The sequence below is a fragment of the Salmo salar genome, chromosome ssa19 (assembly GCF_905237065.1).
Source record: "Salmo salar chromosome ssa19, Ssal_v3.1, whole genome shotgun sequence".
Classification (NCBI taxonomy): domain Eukaryota; kingdom Metazoa; phylum Chordata; class Actinopteri; order Salmoniformes; family Salmonidae; genus Salmo; species Salmo salar.
In genome coordinates, this window is record NC_059460.1 from 56009214 (window position 1) to 56031166 (window position 21953).

The following is a 21953-nucleotide window of genomic DNA, read 5'->3' on the forward strand; positions in this document are numbered from 1 at the left end:
GTGTGTGTGTGTGTCTCACCTCCACCAATTATCTCATCTGTTCTGACAGTGTGTGTGTGTGTGTGTGTGTGTGTCTCACCTCCACCAATTATCTCATCTGTTCTGACAGTGTGTGTGTGTGTGTGTGTGTGTGTGTGTGTGTGTGTGTGTGTGTGTGTGTGTGTGTGTGTGTGTATGTGTGTGTGAGGGGAGGGAGTGTGTTCACACAGCCCCAGGGATGCACTGATCAGAGGCGATGCCTGCTCATTCACTCTCCGCAGGTGCTAACATATTCATCACCGAGATCCACTAAGACTCACTATGCTACCACTATTACTGTGCAAAGCCAAACAAACTGTGTATAGGGGCAGTCTACACTACCCACATATATACGCATACACACACACACACACACACACACACACACACACACACACACACACACACACACACACACACACACACACACACACACACACACACACACAGTTCTGAGGTCCTATGATGATTGTGATCAGAGTTTTTGTTTTGTAGTATAGGCTCGACTGGACAGTGTAGCGTACTTCAGTGACGCATGATATCCCATCAATCAGAACTCAATCAAATACCCAGACGGCATTCGAACGGAAATTAACTGCTTGTCCTGATTGTCAGGGTATAGTTTAGATAACAACATGGCCTCTGTGGTTGACATCCTGCCCGGGAGGTGTAGTGTATAGTGTACTGAGGTTAGGGTTGGCAGGGTGGTGTAGTTTAGCAGTGCTACTCACACTCCTTGGACATGCCCACTTCCAGGCATTTCTGCAGCCGGCAGTACTGGCAGCGGTTCCTGGTCACCTTGTTGATGATGCAGTTCTTCTCCCGGTGACACGTGTACACCATGTTCTTCTGGATGCTCCTCCGAAAGAAGCCCTGGAGGACAGAGGAATGAAGACAGAGAGCGAGGAGAGGGAGAGAGAGAAAAAAGAAAGAGAGAGATGAGAAGAGCGAGAGATATTGTCAGTGAGCGTGAGGAGATTCAAGAACATATACACAGTCCCAGAGTGTTCCATAAGGTCCACAGTGTGTTACCCAAACACTACGCTCTTGAAAGTCGTAGCAATGAATAATCTGCAGGAGAAATATTAACTCCTGTTGCCATCTCATGAGATCACCCACGTACCATGGTAATAGCCCATTAGGACATTGAGAGATTCTTTTAGGACTTTAAGTAAGTCAAAACGGTTCGGGGATATGAAACGCAGAGGGCAATGGGCCTCTAGCTATTTTCCATGACCTACTTTATATATTTAAAATGGCCCAGCAAAAAGAAATTCTGGGTCGGGGCCAACTGAAAATCATTACAGAAAGAGAACATGGGTTTAAAATGCTTACAAGCATTGGGGATGGGTCATGGTGAATCACGGAGGAAAGGGGGTGGGTCATGGGATTATTCGGAGAAGGTTCATGGATTATCACGAGGAGGTCATGGTGAATCACGGAGGAAAGGGGGTCGGTCATGGTGATCACGGAGGAAAGGGGGTGGGTCATGTTTGGGTGGGGCCGGCTGGCAGGGGAGCGCCACAATTCCAGGACGAGATTAGCTCTCTGGCCGACAGATGGACTAAAACCCACAATTTGTCCTTCCCGGATCATCGGCTATCCTTCGCTCTCCTTGTCCTACCCCTCCTGAGAGGAGACGGCAGGCTGATAGGTGGGGAGGGATCCTATTTGAAGGTGAGTGAGATGAGGAGGAGAGGAACAGTATTATTACAGTATACTGTAGGCTATATATGTGTGTTTGATCAATCGATTAAAGTGCTATTGCGTAGACGTGGCACAATTGTAAGGGACGGCAGCAACTACAAGAGGCCATCTCAATCTACGGACTTGAACCCCATTGAAAACCTGTGGTTTGAACTGTAGAGGGCGGTCCCATAAGTGCAGACGAAGGATATCATTGTTCTGGAAAGATTATTTCTTAAGGAATGGTCTAAGATCCCTCCCAATGTGTTCTGTAATCTCATCATTTTTTTTTAGAAAAAGGCTAAGTGCTGTTATCCTTGTGAGGTATTGAAAGGTATTGAAAACAGGGGTGCCAATAATTTTGACCCATATCTTTTTGAGAGAAAATATGTTTTACTTGGTAAACAAAATCTCTTTCTATGAGCAAATGTATTAGTATATAATAATATTATTAGAATTATTTTAGGAGCATACAATATAGCTCAGTATTTATATTATTTTGCTCACATTTATCAAGGGTGCCAATAATTTTGGACCTGACTGTAACTGATGTTGTGCATGTGTGTGTGGTAACGGTTGATTGCGTGGGAAAGATCTGAAACTTCACAGGAAAAAAAGCATGAATCCTCTCATAGTTCACAAACTGCGCCTAGAGTAAAGCCAGCCTTCCCAGACTCCCACTGACTATGCAGGTGTCCTCATGCGACCATCTGAAAATGCCCAGAGACTCTGCCTCTCCTGCTCGGCAACTACGTCTACGACAGGCACATTACTAAAGAACTGACTAACAAGGACAGCCAAAAACACCGCAACAACATCAGAGAGACGAGCAATGTTGGGGGGGTTTAAGATGCTAGTCTCTTTCGCATCAAAGAAAATAAAAAGAGAGGGTTCATGCTGTGCACCGATGCCTCGGAGGCAAAAACAAACATGAAGACAGCATGCAAATGTTATGTTAAAGTGTTTATATCTGGGAGAAAGAGAGGGAACATGAGAGAGACTCCACTTCAACAACAAACAAATGAGCCATCTCTAAGTAGCTTGTTCCGACCATATCCCTCAACGCCACCCCCCCAGGGTTGGGCTTTGTAGCTGGGCTAGCTAAGGCGATGCTAAAATGCTAACCCTCAACTTACCCCAGTCTCTGATGACTGGCCGTATATACATGAATATGCCTGTAGGGTTGAATTATTGAGAATGCCAAGCTTACTCACCTCCTATGGTGAACAGGACAGAGGGGAGGCGAATGCTGAATTTGTGAAAGTTCTGCTGGGGGGGCGGTGACTAGCAGCTGGCGTAGCTACCACCCGGCAGGGACGTACACACGCACGCACACGCTTGCACGCACAGCACCCAGTGAGTTTTAGCCAGTTTGTTTCTTATATAGCCAACATGAAGTCATGGTCCTGCTGTCATATCGACTCAGACTGCACACACACACACACACACACTCACTCTACATCTCTCCATCAATAACAAGGAGTAGTGTGAAGTTAAGAGACATTAAAAGCTATTGAGGACGTGCAACAGGCAACTCCGTCAAGCGGTGCATTTCTGCCCCCATAAAAGGGCAGGTTAAGGATTTATTTTCTTTGTTCACTTTTTCTAAGTCTCTATTAGAGGGCAGGTTAAGTTTGATTGAAGGCACAGAGGCGAGATCGTGCTGTGTTAAAACAGGACTCTGTGGGCTTCAGAAGCTCCACTCGTCTCTTTGTTCTCCCCTTTCGGTCATCTCTACTCTCCGGTCCTTATGTCCCCGTCTTTCTAATCTCTCCTCCTCTTCTTTCCTTCTCGCCCTCTTCCTAATCCCCCTTTCCTCATCTCCACTGTGGATGCCGTGATCCGTCTTCCTTTGAGTGTCAACTGGGCTCCTTCCTGCAGCACCTCCTTCCCTCCTCTCCGTCCCCCGCCCTAGGCCAGGTGTTCTCTTCCCTGGGCCCAGCCATGTGAGGCAGGCCTAATGGTCACCTGTCACCACCGCAGCCAGTCATCCAGCCTCCCTCTCTGCCTGCCAGTCTTAGACCATCCCCTTAAACCCCCATCCCTCGACCTCCATGCATTACAGATGAACAGCGAGTCCCCCAGCGCACCGCTGCTTACACAACCCCACATGTCGGTCTTATGAAACACTGTACTGCAGATAAGGCGGCCAGATACCACTTCAGAAGGCAGACGGTTGCCTTATTACAGGACAGTGTGGAAGTCAGTGTACCTGCTGCTTTCATAACACATCTCACATAACCACATGAAAAGGCTTGCGAGGCCTGATCAATGGAGAGCTCGGGAGTGAAGGACACATATGATATTCGAGGACATGCTGGAGATGGCTTATGACACATGCATGGAGAGTGGGGATGACAAGTGTACACATTGACACTTGCTGAATGAGGGTGCAGCTCCTCTGCACCCGGCTGGAACACCCGCTTCATATAATGATTTCATTTGGAGTTGGAACGACACAGCAGATCCACACTCTCAAACTAAAGCAACTAATGGAAGACATTTTTCCATATAGTTTATGAGAACTGTATAGCGCAATACTATTGAAGCATGGCCCACATCTGGCAGTCCCATCACGTATAGATAACGTATAGATAACGTATAGATAACCTATAGATAACGTATAGATAATGTATAGATAACCTATAGATAACGTATAAATAACGTATAGATAACGTATAGGGCGGCAGGTAGCCTAGTGGTTAAGACTGTCGGGCCAGTAACCGAAAGGTCGCTGGTTTGAAACCCCGCTTTGACTAGGTGAAAAATCTGTCGCTGTGCCCTTGAGCAAGGCAGTTAGCCCCCACAACAACCGCTCCCAGGGCACCGATGATGTAGATGTGGATTAAGGCAGCCCCTCTCACCTCTCTGATTCAGAGGGGTTGGGTTAAATGCGGAAGACACATTTCGGTTGAGCAACTGATTAGGTATCCCCCTTCCCTAGATATAGAAGGTTAGAATAAGCGATGAAATAAGCGATGGTCCAGTCCACTATTTTTAGGCCACCCCCCAACCGGTCTATGTATATTCTGAACTTTGGATAAAGTTCATTGGAAATGCTCGGCATAGCATGTGTTCAAATGTTCAGGGGTGCCTTAGGGTGATGGCCCCTGGGACTGGTTAGTCCCATTCCAAACCAGGACAAGCAGGATATGTGTTCGAAATATCAACATGGGCACGCCTATATGCATTCAGCCCACCATTTATACCACATCCCCCAGAATCAATGTACAATTTGAACCTTGGATCAAATAGAAAGAAATAGCATAGAATAGGATATAGTGTATGGATATAAGGTTAGGTGGTGTGTCTCACCTTGCAGCCTTCACAGGCGCTGACTCCATAGTGGTATCCTGAGGACTTGTCTTGGCACACGAAGCAGGGCTTGTAGACCCGCGGGGGAGGAGGGGGCGACGGCGGGCTCGGCACTATCTCCTCTGAGCTGGTACTCTGTGTCTCTATAGCTGTGGGAGAGAGAAGAGGGGGAGACGCTTAGTACATACTACTTAACACACACAGCGACAGAAACGACAAGGACAATATCTTTTATAGGCCACTATCGTATCCCGGACAAGAAAGACTAGTCTGGGTATTGCTCTCTCTCTCTCTCTCTCTCTCTCTCTCTCTCTCTCTCTCTCTCTCTCTCTCTCTCTCTCTCTCTCTCTCTCTCTCTCTCTCTCTCTCTCTCTCTCTCTCTCTCTCTCTCTCTCTCTCTCTCTCTCTCTCTCTCTCTCTCTCTCTCTCTCTCTCTCTCTCTCTCTCTCTCTCTCTCTCTCTCTCTCTCTCTCTCTCTCTCTCTCTCTCTCTCTCTCTCTCTCTCTCTCTCTCTCTCTCTCTCTCTCTCTCTCTCTCTCTCTCTCTCTCTCTCTCTCTGCAAGAAACAGGCCTACACAGTGAATCAAAGCAAGGCTTGAGCCGAAGAGAAAAGCAGGCCATCCTTGTTTACCGGTAACCTTGGGGGGGTTCCACATATCAATCGAGACAATGTTAGCAGCGGAGATCACATAAGGATGTCCTGAATGGCTGTATAGAGGAACTGGCTCACCCATCAGGGAAGGAACTCGACAGATAACAGTATTCTCTCTAGGCTGTGTGTGAATGAATGGTGCTTCTAGCGAGGAATAATGTGCTGCTGGACTAGCGTCCATTACGCTCCGTTGTATAAGATATATGAGTCCTGGTGTATACGGTCACCAAGGGTGTGAAGGTGAAATCGAGCGGTATCGTCATGCTTTCCCAGAGAGAAAAGGTGACAAAAGCTAAGGTCAAGTTGGACATTGAGAACCAGACACCCCAAGGCTGTCCACAGTCATCCTTTCTCTTCCTCTAATTCTCTCCACCCCCCCTCTCTCCGAGTCAGAAAACAAAACAGGGCTTAAGACGGGAGAATTAACGAAGATAATTAGTCGAGAGCCCTTGATATGAGACCTAAGATGATTATTCTTGAGATAGACAGACTATAAAGGGATCAGGTGAGCAGCAGCATGTCATACAGGCTGTAGAATGTAGTTCTTTTTGGTTTTATTGAACCTTTATTTAACTAATTGAACTAGTATACGGCAGGTCTCTGGGAGGGTGGGGGGGTAGAGAAATACTGTTGTTGGGTTGAAGTAACAGTAACAGGCATGGTGGACTTTGCCCCTAATATCCTCTGTGTGTTTCACAAAACCACTGTAAACACACACACACGTCAGTCATACACTGTAGCGCACACACACACACACACACGTCAGTCATACACTGTAGCGCACACACACACACACACGTCAGTCATACACTATAGCGCACACACACACACACACACACACACGTCAGTCATACACTGTAGCGCACACACACACACACACGTCAGTCATACACTGTGGCGCACACACACACACACACGTCAGTCATACACTGTAGCGCACACACACACACACACGTCAGTCATACACTGTAGCGCACACACACACACACACACACGTCAGTCATACACTGTAGCGCACACACACACGTCAGTCATACACTGTAGCGCACACACACACACACACACCGTCAGTCATACACTGTAGCGCACACACACACACACACACCCGTCAGTCATACACTGTAGCGCACACACACACGTCAGTCATACACTGTAGCGCACACACACACACACACAAACACACGTCAGTCATACACTGTAGCGCACACACACACACGTCAGTCATACACTGTAGCGCACACACATACACACACACACACGTCAGTCATACACTGTAGCGCACACACACACACGTCAGTCATACACTGTAGCGCACACACATACACACACACACACGTCAGTCATACACTGTAGCGCACACACACACACACACACGTCAGTCATACACTGTAGCACACACACACACACACACACACACACACACACACACACACACACACACACACGTCAGTCATACACTGTAGCGCACACACACACCACGTCAGTCATACACTGTAGCGCACACACACACACACACACACACACGTCAGTCATACACTGTAGCACACACACACACGTCAGTCATACACTGTAGCACACACACACACACACACACACACACACACACACACACACACACACCGTCAGTCATACACTGTAGCACACACACACACACACACGTCAGTCATACACTGTAGCGCACACACACACACACACACACACACACACACACACACACAACGTCAGTCATACACTGTAGCGCACACACACACACACACACCGTCAGTCATACACTGTAGCACACACACACACACACACACACACACACACACACACACACACACACACACACACACACACACACACACACACACACACATTTACCAGTCACACACTGTAGCACACACACACACACACACACACACACACACACACACACACACACACACACACACACACACACACACACACACACACACACACACACACACACACACACATTTACCAGTCATACACTGTAGCACACACAGACACACACAAACAGATTGAGAAATTGTGACGTCTCGGTTTCGGAGCTGCCCAGAGGCCCGGGCGGCACTCGTGTGTAAATAAACAAACTATATTTAACACAAGGCTCACGGGTTCACCAGGCTTGCAGTACAGCTGGGAACAGACTCCACGTGACGCAGCAGACAGCCTTTCTGGATGGAAACACCACTGTCTCGCACACTGACGCAAACACACTCATGTCCATCATCCACATAATCTCCCTCTCTTCACTCATAGCTCGCGCTCTCTTCGTAATGTGTCTGTTCATGTTTCTGCAGTTTGCATGCTCCCCAAATACACCAGGCTGATGCACACCAATATGCTCACCGCTGGAAAAACATGAAATAAATGTTAAAACCAACCCCAAATTATCCTGATATCTCCCTTTTCACAAGGCAAACATACAGTATATCCACGAGGTTCAGATTTCCTGATAGCAGTAACGCAGTTAACTGTAAATACAACACCAATGAAGCTCATATTGAAGGGACCAACTGCAACACTAATCAGACCCAGGATATAAAGACAATCTCACTCCCATCTCTCACTCAAAACCAGAACAATTATTATTACAATATATTTTTTACCTTTAACTAGGCAAGTGAGTTAAGAACAAATTCTTACTTACAATGACGGCCTACACCGGCCAGACCCGGACGACGCTGGGCCAATTGGCGCCACTCTATGGGACTCCCAATCATGGCTGGTTGTGATACAGCCTGGAATCGAACCAGGGTGTCTGTAGTGACGCCCCTAGCACTGAGATGCAGTGCCTTAAACCGCTGCGCCAATCGGGAGCACGAATGACAGAGTGAGTGGATGTCTTTAAAAGTGGGCCGCTGTTTTCAACAGACCAGCAGCATACTGTAACGTGAGAATACCGTTCCTCTATTACTTTAGCTTCTTAGTGCTTTAGCATTAGGGGACAAATTGAAGCTTATTTAGCCCATGTGGCTAGCTTGCTCCTGTACAACCTAGGGTGGTCTCATTAGTCAACCCTGTTGTACCCATACCTCCCTCATCATACCAGCTGTGTCCCACAGTTATTATGAGATCCGTTCTGTGGGTTTCTGCTAAATGCCACAAGCTCCCTTGTGTGGCCCTACACTCTAGAGCAGGGCTATTCCAACTCTGTTCCCGGAGAGATACTGTTCTGTAGGTTTTAGCTGTAACCCTAATCTAGCACACCTGTTTCTAATAATGAGCTGTTTGGTAAGAAGAAGCAGGTTAGTTACAACTGGAGTTGGAGAAAACCTACAGGAGGGTATCTCTCCAGGAACAGGGTTGGAGTTAAAACCTACAGGAGGGTAGCTCTCCAGGAACAGGGTTGGAGTTAAAACCTACAGGAGGGTAGCTCTCCAGGAACAGGGTTGGGGTTAAAACCTACAGGAGGGTAGCTCTCCAGGAACAGGGTTGGAGTTAAAACCTACAGGAGGGTAGCTCTCCAGGAACAGGGTTGGAGTTAAAACCTACAGGAGGGTATCTCTCCAGGAACAGGGTTGGAGTTAAAACCTACAGGAGGGTAGCTCTCCAGGAACAGGGTTGGAGTTAAAACCTACAGGAGGGTAGCTCTCCAGGAACAGGGTTGGGGTTAAAACCTACAGGAGGGTAGCTCTCCAGGAACAGGGTTGGAGTTAAAACCTACAGGAGGGTAGCTCTCCAGGAACAGGGTTGGGGTTAAAACCTACAGGAGGGTAGCTCTCCAGGAACAGGGTTGGAGTTAAAACCTACAGGAGGGTAGCTCTCCAGGAACAGGGTTGGGGTTAAAACCTACAGGAGGGTAGCTCTCCAGGAACAGGGTTGGAGTTAAAACCTACAGGAGGGTAGCTCTCCAGGAACAGGGTTGGGGTTAAAACCTACAGGAGGGTAGCTCTCCAGGAACAGTGTTGGGGTTAAAACCTACAGGAGGGTAGCTCTCCAGGAACAGGGTTGGAGTTAAAACCTACAGGAGGATAGCTCTCCAGGAACAGGGTTGGAGTTAAAACCTACAGGAGGCTAGCTCTCCAGGAACAGTGTTGGGGTTAAAACCTACAGGAGGGTAGCTCTCCAGGAACAGGGTTGGAGTTAAAACCTACAGGAGGATAGCTCTCCAGGAACAGGGTTGGAGTTAAAACCTACAGGAGGATAGCTCTCCAGGAACAGGGTTGGAGTTAAAACCTACAGGAGGGTAGCTCTCCAGGAACAGTGTTGGGGTTAAAACCTACAGGAGGGTAGCTCTCCAGGAACAGTGTTGGGGTTAAAACCTACAGGAGGGTAGCTCTCCAGGAACAGGGTTGGGGTTAAAACCTACAGGAGGATAGCTCTCCAGGAACAGGGTTGGGGTTAAAACCTACAGGAGGATAGCTCTCCAGGAACAGGGTTAGAGAGCCCTGCTATACAGAACGCCATGCCGGGTTCTTACCCAGTCCAAGACAAAACCACACACACGGAACACACACACGGAACACACACACACTAACGGGCACTAACCGCACCACCGGCATATGGAGAATGACCTTTAAAAACCTCTTGTTAGGAAAACCTTTTTTTACATTTTTTATCTCCGGGGGGGTCTTGCCTATGTGTAAACACAAACTAGCCTCGGGTCAGCACTTTATAGCCTGAGCCTTTAAAATAATCTTATAGAGGAAATGAAAAGGTGATCTCGTAACTGCTCCCTAAGGGACTTCACTTCTGTACATATATGTGCCCCCATTGCACCTATTATTTTAAAGGAATTTTTATTGTCATTCATCAGCCATGGAAAATTCTATGTAAAATGACACGGGTTCAAAGCCTAAGGAATACAGGCGTAATGAAATATAGGCTAACTACTAAAGGATGCACCCAATACAGAAGCACCTGTATGGCCAAAAGCCAGTCTGCATGAAGAAAAAGTTAAAAAGTTCAATATAAAGTATAGCTAAATATAAGCCCTCCTATAGTAACAAGGCCTGCGCAAGACTGGAGGCACAGTGACTGTTTACGGCAGTCTTACTCACTGCAGCTCACATGGCCCTCCACCTTGGCCCTCAAAGAGAGGGAGCGAGACGGAGAGAGAATGACTGAGCGAACGAGTGGTAGAGGGGCAGAGTAGGAAAAACGCAATGTTAGGTATACCTACCGCTCTGATACACCCGTGTCTAGTGCTTCATACTGTAAGCTCACCCAAAGGAAGAACAGTATTAACCTTATGTATGTATTTAATGTACCCAGAGGACAAGCTTAGAGAAAAAAAGTCAAAATACACTAAACACTGCACTAATTAAATAGGGGCCGCTATTCGCTTTAACTGACGACGGACGGGGGGACACAAGAAGAAGTCAAAGAGAGATGGTGGGTGGGATGAAGGGTTGAGGACAGAGGGAGGGATGAAGGGTTGAGGACAGAGGGAGGGATGAAGGGTTGAGGACAGAGGGAGGGATGAAGGGTTGAGGACAGAGGGAGGGATGAAGGGTTGAGGACAGAGGGAGGGATGAAGGGGGAAATATTTTGCTTTCATTGCCTTTTTTTGCTGTCATCAACGTTCAGTCTTCGCTGATCCCATTGGCCCTGGCTGGCAGTCGTTACACTCATGTCAAACAAATGAAACCCGAATAGAGCACCTCTTTACGTAAACGCACCACATTTTCTCGCATTAGCAAAAACCCATTTACCCTTTCCCTTCCTACTACACCCTGCATTATTACCAGGTCTACAAACCTATTCACCCTTTCCCTTCCTATTACACCCTGCATTATTACCAGGTCTACAAACCTATTCTCCCTTTCCCTTCCTATTACACCCTGCATTATTACCAGGTCTACAAACCTATTCTCCCTTTCCCTTCCTATTACACCCTGCATTATTACCAGGTCTACAAACCTATTCTCCCTTTCCCTTGCTATTACACCCTGCATTATTACCAGGTCTACAAACCTATTCTCCCTTTCCCTTCCTATTACACCCTGCATTATTACCAGGTCTACAAACCTATTCACCCTTTCCCTTCCTATTACACCCTGCATTATTACCAGGTCTACAAACCTATTCACCCTTTCCCTTCCTATTACACCCTGCATTATTACCAGGTCTACAAACCTATTCTCCCTTTCCCTTCCTATTACACCCTGCATTATTACCAGGTCTACAAACCTATTCACCCTTTCCCTTCCTATTACACCCTGCATTATTACCAGGTCTACAAACCTATTCACCCTTTCCCTTCCTATTACACCCTGCATTATTACCAGGTCTACAAACCTATTCACCCTTTCCCTTCCTATTACACCCCTGCATTATTGCCAGGTCTACAAACCTATTCACCCTTTCCCTTCCTATTACACCCTGCATTATTACCAGGTCAACAAACCTATTCACCCTTTCCCTTCCTATTACACCCTGCATTATTACCAGGTCTACAAACCTATTCTCCCTTTCCCTTCCTATTACACCCTGCATTATTACCAGGTCTACAAACCTATTCACCCTTTCCCTTCCTATTACACCCTGCATTATTGCCAGGTCTACAAACCTATTCACCCTTTCCCTTCCTATTACACCCTGCATTATTACCAGGTCTACAAACCTATTCTCCCTTTCCCTTCCTATTACACCCTGCATTATTACCAGGTCTACAAACCTATTCTCCCTTTCCCTTCCTATTACACCCTGCATTATTACCAGGTCTACAAACCTATTCATCCTTTCCCTTCCTATTACACCCTGCATTATTACCAGGTCTACAAACCTATTCTCGTTTTCCCTTCCTATTACACCCTGCATTATTACCAGGTCTACAAACCTATTCTCCCTTTCCCTTCCTATTACACCCTGCATTATTACCAGGTCTACAAACCTATTCTCCCTTTCCCTTCCTATTACACCCTGCATTATTACCAGGTCTACAAACCTATTCACCCTTTCCCTTCCTATTACACCCTGCATTATTACCAGGTCTACAAACCTATTCACCCTTTCCCTTCCTATTACACCCTGCATTATTACCAGGTCTACAAACCTATTCACCCTTTCCCTTCCTATTACACCCTGCATTATTACCAGGTCTACAAACCTATTCTCCCTTTCCCTTCCTATTACACCCTGCATTATTACCAGGTCTACAAACCTATTCACCCTTTCCCTTCCTATTACACCCTGCATTATTACCAGGTCTACAAACCTATTCACCCTTTCCTTTCCTATTACACCCTGCATTATTACCAGGTCTACAAACCTATTCACCCTTTCCCTTCCTATTACACCCTGCATTATTACCAGGTCTACAAACCTATTCACCCTTTCCCTTCCTATTACACCCTGCATTATTACCAGGTCTACAAACCTATTCACCCTTTCCCTTCCTATTACACCCTGCATTATTACCAGGTCTACAAACCTATTCTCGTTTTCCCTTCCTATTACACCCTGCATTATTACCAGGTCTACAAACCTATTCTCCCTTTCCCTTCCTATTACACCCTGCATTATTACCAGGTCTACAAACCTATTCTCCCTTTCCCTTCCTATTACACCCTGCATTATTACCAGGTCTACAAACCTATTCACCCTTTCCTTTCCTATTACACCCTGCATTATTACCAGGTCTACAAACCTATTCACCCTTTCCCTTCCTATTACACCCTGCATTATTACCAGGTCTACAAACCTATTCACCCTTTCCCTTCCTATTACACCCTGCATTATTACCAGGTCTACAAACCTATTCACCCTTTCCCTTCCTATTACACCCTGCATTATTACCAGGTCTACAAACCTATTCTCGTTTTCCCTTCCTATTACACCCTGCATTATTACCAGGTCTACAAACCTATTCTCCCTTTCCCTTCCTATTACACCCTGCATTATTACCAGGTCTACAAACCTATTCTCCCTTTCCCTTCCTATTACACCCTGCATTATTACCAGGTCTACAAACCTATTCACCCTTTCCCTTCCTATTACACCCTGCATTATTACCAGGTCTACAAACCTATTCACCCTTTCCCTTCCTATTACACCCTGCATTATTACCAGGTCTACAAACCTATTCACCCTTTCCCTTCCTATTACACCCTGCATTATTACCAGGTCTACAAACCTATTCTCCCTTTCCCTTCCTATTACACCCTGCATTATTACCAGGTCTACAAACCTATTCACCCTTTCCCTTCCTATTACACCCTGCATTATTACCAGGTCTACAAACCTATTCTCCCTTTCCCTTCCTATTACACCCTGCATTATTACCAGGTCAACAAACCTATTCACCCTTTCCCTTCCTATTACACCCTGCATTATTACCAGGTCTACAAACCTATTCACCCTTTCCCTTCCTATTACACCCTGCATTATTACCAGGTCTACAAACCTATTCACCCTTTCCCTTCCTATTACACCCTGCATTATTACCAGGTCTACAAACCTATTCTGCCGTTTTCCCTTCCTATTACACCCTGCATTATTACCAGGTCTACAAACCTATTCTCCCTTTCCCTTCCTATTACACCCTGCATTATTACCAGGTCTACAAACCTATTCTCCCTTTCCCTTCCTATTACACCCTGCATTATTACCAGGTCTACAAACCTATTCTCCCTTTCCCTTCCTATTACACCCTGCATTATTACCAGGTCTACAAACCTATTCTCCCTTTCCCTTCCTATTACACCCTGCATTATTACCAGGTCTACAAACCTATTCACCCTTTCCCTTCCTATTACACCCTGCATTATTACCAGGTCTACAAACCTATTCTCCCTTTCCCTTCCTATTACACCCTGCATTATTACCAGGTCTACAAACCTATTCTCCCTTTCCCTTCCTATTACACCCTGCATTATTACCAGGTCTACAAACCTATTCACCCTTTCCCTTCCTATTACACCCTGCATTATTACCAGGTCTACAAACCTATTCTCCCTTTCCCTTCCTATTACACCCTGCATTATTACCAGGTCTACAAACCTATTCACCCTTTCCCTTCCTATTACACCCTGCATTATTACCAGGTCTACAAACCTATTCACCCTTTCCCTTCCTATTACACCCTGCATTATTACCAGGTCTACAAACCTATTCACCCTTTCCCTTGCTATTACACCCTGCATTATTACCAGGTCTACAAACCTATTCACCCTTTCCCTTCCGATTACACCCTGCATTATTACCAGGTCTACAAACCTATTCACCCTTTCCCTTCCTATTACACCCTGCATTATTACCAGGTCTACAAACCTATTCACCCCTACTACAGCTGCCTTCATTAGACATATGCAACTACGTATACAAACACACACACACAAGCAAACACACGTACAGTACATATGCGCACAAGGGCAACAGCCCTTCAGTTATCCACCGAGCCCCACTGCCACACACACCTACACAGGCACGCACGCACACACTAACTGTCCTAATGAGAGCACACATAGAGAAAAAAAAACACACAAAAAAAATGGACAAAATCTGGGACACAGGACAAGAGTCTGCGAGGGGACTGGTTACTGTAATTAAAAACAATGGCCCAGTTCTGGAGCGCAGAGCAAAGCTGGGGCATTGAACAGAACAATGGTGGCCCTGTGGGATGGAGGGGCTGACTCAGAAGACAGAACCCACAGGGCTGCTGCTACAGCTGCTGGGCCACACCAGCTCTACCACAGCACAGTCAATGGAGCACCTCTGGGCAGTGCTACAGCCATAGGCCTGTCTGTTGTTCCCTAGCACTGATAAGGCTAGCTCGCCTCTGTAGACACCATGACAGAGAGGCTAGCTTAGCTATACTGTATAAAGGCCAGCTAGGCTATCCCTAGTCCTGTAAATACAGTACTGTGGCAGTGGGTTGTGGCAGTGGATTGATGAACCATCTAAATATGATAGAGCTGTACTGAAGGGGGTAAAGGACCATGTTAATGCATCATCTATAGAGACATTTTCTAGACAGAACAGGATCTAGCCGAGCCGCTCTATCTGAATCATCTCGACCTCAGTGAACCTCCTAGTCTCCATGATCAGTATGACCATGATTAGTGCGGAGCGACTAGCCAAAATTTCAGTTTATTTTTGTTTCTTTAAATAACAGCTGCCTGTTCTCATTGGTTCTTGCACGGGTAAGCCTGTAGGGCCGGCAGACAGACACGGAGAGGAAGAGAGGGGCAGAAATTCACACAGGACGCGACGTGAACGAGAGGTATAGGAAGCAGTTGCTTAGGTAGCTCTACCCGACAATGCATCTAATTGATAGTTGTTATTCAGCAGTATTAAAAGTATGCCTTATGTACTTTGAAGAACTACTGAAGTAGTGATTTCGTCAGACTGTAGGCAGCAAGCCAGCGTTTTCCCAAACTCGGTCCTGGGTCCCCCCTGGGTGCACGTTTTGGTTTTTGCCCTAGCACTACACAGCAGATTCAAATATTCAAAGCTTGATGATGAGTTGGTTATTTGTAGTGCTAAGGCAAAAACCAAAACGTGCACCCAGGGGTGGCCCCAGGACAGAGTTTGGGAAACCCTGAGCTAGACTACTAGCCTAAATGGGATACCTCTTTGGGACGCACAGTCATAGATGGCTGGCTGGCTGCTACTGCATGAACAGAGATGAGATGATGACTTGGAATAAAATGAAAGTTTAAAAAAACACACACACACACACACACACACACACATAAATACTTCATTAAAGCAATGTGAAAAGGTTGGTTTATTAATAAGTGATAAGCAGTAATGGGCAATCACTACCATCTTTGGGGTTTTATTAATGAAATAATAAAGTCATCATCAAACTAAAAACACATCTGTAATATACACAACCAAAATATTTTATTTAAGTAAAGTCATGTGAATAAATGATAGTTAGAGCCTAATAAGTGCTAATGGGCAGTTAACCCAATTGCTTTATTCTGTGTTACAGCATTCAACCCACAAACTGCATTTATTGTAAAAAAAATTAAAAAAATTGAATAAAATTGAAAAGCTATTATAAAAAATAAAAAAACGAACCTTCCTCAAAAAGCATTAATCGCTGAACACTAACCATGATACATCTCTCTCTCATTTCTCAGAATGCCCTTTGATGTTCACATTCCCAGACAAACGTTCAAAAACACAGTGTGTGTTGCGTTTGTCGGCAGACCAAACATGTTAATGGTTTAACTTAATGTGCTTACACGGCAGCAGCACCCAAAGCACCGGCCATTTCATTAGCGTGAGTGTTGAGCGTTCACAAAGTACACTTCAACCGTTGTGCTCACATTAGACATCTTTTTAGTACTCAGTTACACTGTAGATTAGGCCGAACAGCAGGACAAAGAAATTATTCAAAGAGGCAGAAAAATAGGCTATATCAAAAGTTCTGACAATACATTAAAACTAGCCTGATAACCAGTCAGTTTAAATCCTCTGTCATTGGCTAGAGGAGAAACAGACTGGCACCCAGACTGTATAAAGACAATCATACAGAAAAACCTACTGGCCATCTTGTAAAGTTAAGCCTGAGTGGCTCAAAGCAGGCCTCATTCGTTGGCCTATTCCTGGTCTGTGTAAGGTTCAGGTCTGGGTTATAGGCAGGGAGATTTGATTAACGTCATCCCCATGGGTGATTGGGCCCAGCTGTGAAGCATATTAATGAGATTTCAGCATTATTAGGGGGAATTGTAACTACATTAGCCAACAGGCTGGCGGGCCTAGCAGACATCGGGTGGGGTGAGGGGGAATTCACGGGGTCTTCCAGTGTACTGTCCTTTACGACCGGTCACAGGCTTCTGTGTTTCCTATTAGATTAGACCCCCGACACACACACACACCCCATTTGTCTCTCTGTTCAGTCTCCAGACACTACTCTCGTCCAGACCACCAGACTACGCCACAGGCTGGTAGACACAGACAGACATATTAGGGATGCTTTGAAGTCCGACCAAAATAATGAACTGACAACGTGGTTGAGGGATGGAAAGTGTCTCGTCTATAGCCAAGGGGCATAAAGTTTTTCGTTAAAGTATCATAGGTCTCAAGAGACCAGACATGCTTCACATTTAGAGACCGTTGATGTGCAGTCAAGTACTGTGTAAGAATCACAGAGGGGCCAAAGATAGATGACGAAGATTTGTCAGAAATGTGGGCAAGCAGGGAAGACACAAACACAGCAGTATGCATTGTCATCGTTCTACTAACTGCTGGGGGGAAATACATCTATTTCCTACCTCAAAGGGAAATCCTGCCATTCAACAGCACAAATTGACGCCAGTTCCCAAAACACTAATAGATCAATATCATCTCAACACGCACATGGACGGACGGACAAAGGCATGGACAGACAGACGAGCCATGTAAGATACTTGTGGAAGAGGTAGGGTTTCAGATGTTTTCAGGAACATGGGCAGGAACTCTGCTGTCCTAGCTTCAGGGGGAAGTGGTTTCCACCATTGGGGTGCCAGGACAGAGAAGAGCTTGGACTGAGCTGAGCTAGGGGTGGGAGGGCCAAGAGACCAGAGGTGGCAGTACGGAATAGTCGGGTTGTGGTGAAGGGTTTGAGTAGAGACTGAAGGTAGGGAGGGGCAGTTCCTTACGCTGCTCCTTGGCAAGTACCATGGTCTTGTAGTAGATGCGAGCTTCGACTAGAAGCCAGTGGAGTGTGCGGAGGAGCGCGGTGACATGGGAGAATTTTGGAAGGTTGAACACCAGACGGGCTGCAGCATTCTGGATAAGTTGCAGAGGTTTGATGGCACAAGCGGGAAGCCCAGCCAACAGCGAGTTGCAGTAGTCCAGACGGGAGATGATAAGTGCCTGGATTAGGACCTGCGCCACTTCCTGTGTGAGGTAAGGTCGTACTCTATGGATGTTGTAGAGCATGACCCTGCAGGAGCGAGTCACTGCTTTGATGTTTGCAAAGAACGACAGGGTGTTGTCCAGGGTCACGCCAAGGTTCTTTGCACTCTGGGAGGGGGACAGTGGAGTTGTCAACCGTGATGGACGGGTCTGGGAGAGGGCAAGCCTTACCCGGGAGGAAAAGCAGCTCCGTCTTGTCGAGGTTGAACATGAGGTGGTGGGCCGACATCCAAGCTGAGATATCTGCCAGGCACACAGAGATGCGTGACGCCACCTGGGTGTCAGAAGGGGGGAAGAAAATAAGTAGTTGAGTGTCATCCGCATAGCAATGATAGGAGAGATCATGTGAGGATATGACGGAGCCGAGTGACTTGGTGTAGAGAGAGAAGTGGAGAGGGCCTAGAACCAAGCCTTAGGGGACACTTGTAGTGAGAGTAAGTGGCGCAGACAAAGATCCTCTCCACGTCACCTGGTAGGAGCGGTCTGCCAGGTAGGATGCAAGCCAAGAGTGTGCAGAGCCTGAGACACACAGCCCTGGGAGGGTGGAGAGGAGGATATGATGGTTTACGGTGTCAAAGGCAGCGGATAGATCTAGTAGGATGAGAACAGAGAGAGAGTCAGCTTTGGCAGTGTCGGAAAGCCTTCGTGACACAGAGAAGAGCAGCATCGGTGGAGTGACCCGTCTTGAAGCCTGACTGGTTAGGGACAAGAAGATCGTTCTGAGAGAGAAAGCGAGAGAGTTGGTGAAAGACAGTACACGCAAGTGTGTTGGAATGAAAAGAAAGAAGGGATACCGTTCTGTATGGCTGGGCGATATGACGATATATATCATGTGACGATAGAAAACAGTCTATCGTTTCATATTATGCTCTATCGTTTATTTCGTTGTGTCGCAAATCACACACTTTACGGCAACATTTTTCTTTGTTTTGCTTTCTTCCACACGTGCCGTGTGTTAGGAAATTTGCAACACAAACAAACATGGAAGAGAGTGAATGTGACACAGATCATGGAGACACGGAGCTCGTACCTAAAAGAGGGGCAACTTCGGTGGCATGGACGTGGTTAGGGTATGAAAAGTCTGACATGGACCAGAAAACCCTACACTGCAAAACATGCCGCAGGCCGGTCCTGACAACAGGCTCAAACACCACTAACCTATTTTACCACCTACGCAAAAATAATGTGAAACAGTACGGAAAGAGTCTACGGATGAGACCCAAAAAAGTACAGTCGAATGCTCAAAACAAACCCCCCCGACACAGACGTTGGAAGAGGCTTTTGCCCGCAGCACCATATGGCAAAGAACCATGAAGATGGAAGGAGATAACAGCTGCCGTTACAACTTACATCTGCAAAGACAAGGCCCCAGTTTACACGGTGGAGAAACGGGGGTTTCGTGAGTTGGGGCTAACACTTGACCCAAGGTACCAAATGCAAATTGATATGTGACAAGTATTAATGCCAAAATAACATGCAAAACAGGCAAGCCCCCAAATATATATATTTTTTAGGCCTATATTTATTTTGTTTGCAACTATAGTTGAAGTGTTTTCTATTTACCTTTTTAGATTTTATACATTCATATTTTGTTACATGCTTAATTGAAAATTTGCACAGGTTATAAATAAAATAAATAATCAAATATGAGTAAGTACCTTTTTATTTGTTGAGTATAATTCAAAATGTAATAAGAAATAGACCTTTACATGTGGTCATTTTATATAAACTATTTATTCATTGAATTTATAGAAAATGTGCTATATCGTGATAGGTATCGTTATCGGGATATGAAATGACCTATATCGGGATATGAGATTTTGGCCATATTGCCCAGCCCTACTGTTCTGTAGTTTTTGACATCAGATGGGTTGAGTGTTGGTTTCTTGAGGAGGGGAGTGACTCGGGCCATTTTGAAATCAGAGGAGACGTAGCCAGTGGTAAGGGATGAGTTGAGGGAAGTGAAGAACGGGAGGTCTCCAAAGACGATCTGGAGAAGGCAGGAGGGGGTGGGGTCGAGCGGGGAGATTGACAGAGGTCAAGGCGTAGGGTAGTTCTGTGTGAGTGGGACCAGTGGACTCAATAGGCTGACTGAAAGGGGAGCGGATGTGGTCAACTTTCTTTTGAAAGTGGTTGACAAAGTCGTCTGCAGAGAGATAGGAGGGGGAGGATTAAGGAAAGGATAAGGTTGAAAAGAGTTTCCGAAAGGTTCCTAAATTTAGAGTGATAGAAAGTGGCTTTAGCAGCAGATACTGAGGAAGAGAAGGTAGAGAGGAGGGGGTGAAAAGATGATAGTTTAGTTTTCCTCAATTTTTGCTCAGCTGCCCACAGCCCTGTTCCGTAAGCTCGTAATGAGTCACTCATCCACGGAGGAGAGGGCCGAGCCGGATGGGAGGAAAGGGGACAGTGCAAGTCATAGGACATGGATAGGGAGCATAGTAGGGTCGAAGAGGCAGAATCAGGAGACAGGAGGGAGAAGGATTTAGAAGACGGGAGAAATTATAGGATAGAAGAGGGTAGTGGGAGAGAAAGAGAGCGAAGATTGCGGTGGCGCATGACCATCTGGGTAGGGGCTAGGGTTGGAGAGGGAGACAGAAAAGGAAACACGATAGTGATCAGAGACCTGGAGGGGGGTTGCCGTGAGATTTGTAGACCAACAGCCTCTAGTAAAGATGAGGTCAAGTGTGCTCCCTGCCTTGTGTGGGAGGGGACTGGGAAAGGGTGAGGTCAAAAGAGGCAAGGAGAGGAAAGAAAGAATTGAGGGAAAAAATGAATCGAAGGCCGACATCGGGAGGTTGAAGTTGCCCAGCACGAAGAGCGGTGAGACGTTTTCAGGAAATGAGCTTATCAAGGTGTCAAGCTCATTGAAGAACTCTTTAAAGGCACCTGGTGGGCGACAGATGACAACCATGTTAAGATTGAGTGGACAAGTGACGGTGACAGCATGGAATTCAAATGAGGAGATGGACAGGTGAGTGTGGGAGAAAAGAGAAAATCTCCACTTAGGAGAAATTAGCAGCCCTCTGCCGCCACCACGGCGACCAGATGCTCTCGGACTATGAGACCCAGCTATTTCACCTCTCCTTTTCTCTCCTCTCCCCCTTCTCTCTGACCCGGTCTACCTGTGCCCCTGCTGTGGCTGGCATTCTCTCACCTCCCGTCTCCTATTCACAGTCTGTGCAAGAAAGCCTTCTCTTCCTCTTCTGTCCTTCTCTTTTCAGCCAATCTCTCTCCTCTCTCTCAGCCAGAAAAGATCTCAGATATACATTCTCTCCTCTCGCTCTACCAGCAAATATGTCTACCCTCCCCTTCAGCTTTCTTTCCTCACTTTGCACGACTGTGTTTTTGCATGATTGAGTGTGGGAGGATTACCAGTGAGTGCCCCCCAGCCTGGTAGCACCCCACAAAGCTTCTGCTTGTCTGCGGTGAGTCTGGCTCCCTGTCCATTTCAGCCACATGTGCTCTGGTGATGAGGAGG

At 46.4% G+C, this 21953-nt stretch overlaps 1 protein-coding gene across 10 annotated transcripts in view; it reads right to left on the minus strand.

Annotated features, from left to right (window-relative positions):
- raraa (retinoic acid receptor, alpha a) overlaps positions 1-21953 on the minus strand; it is a 213815-nt gene that overhangs the window by 13295 nt on the left and 178567 nt on the right. For all 10 annotated transcript variants that reach the window (XM_014159000.2, XM_045702522.1, XM_045702523.1 and 7 more), the window contains 2 exons: positions 5020-5168; positions 750-891 (listed from right to left, as the gene is read on the minus strand). In XM_014159000.2, coding sequence (XP_014014475.1) covers positions 750-891; positions 5020-5168 — 291 coding nt within the window. The remainder of the gene's footprint in view (positions 1-749; positions 892-5019; positions 5169-21953) is intronic.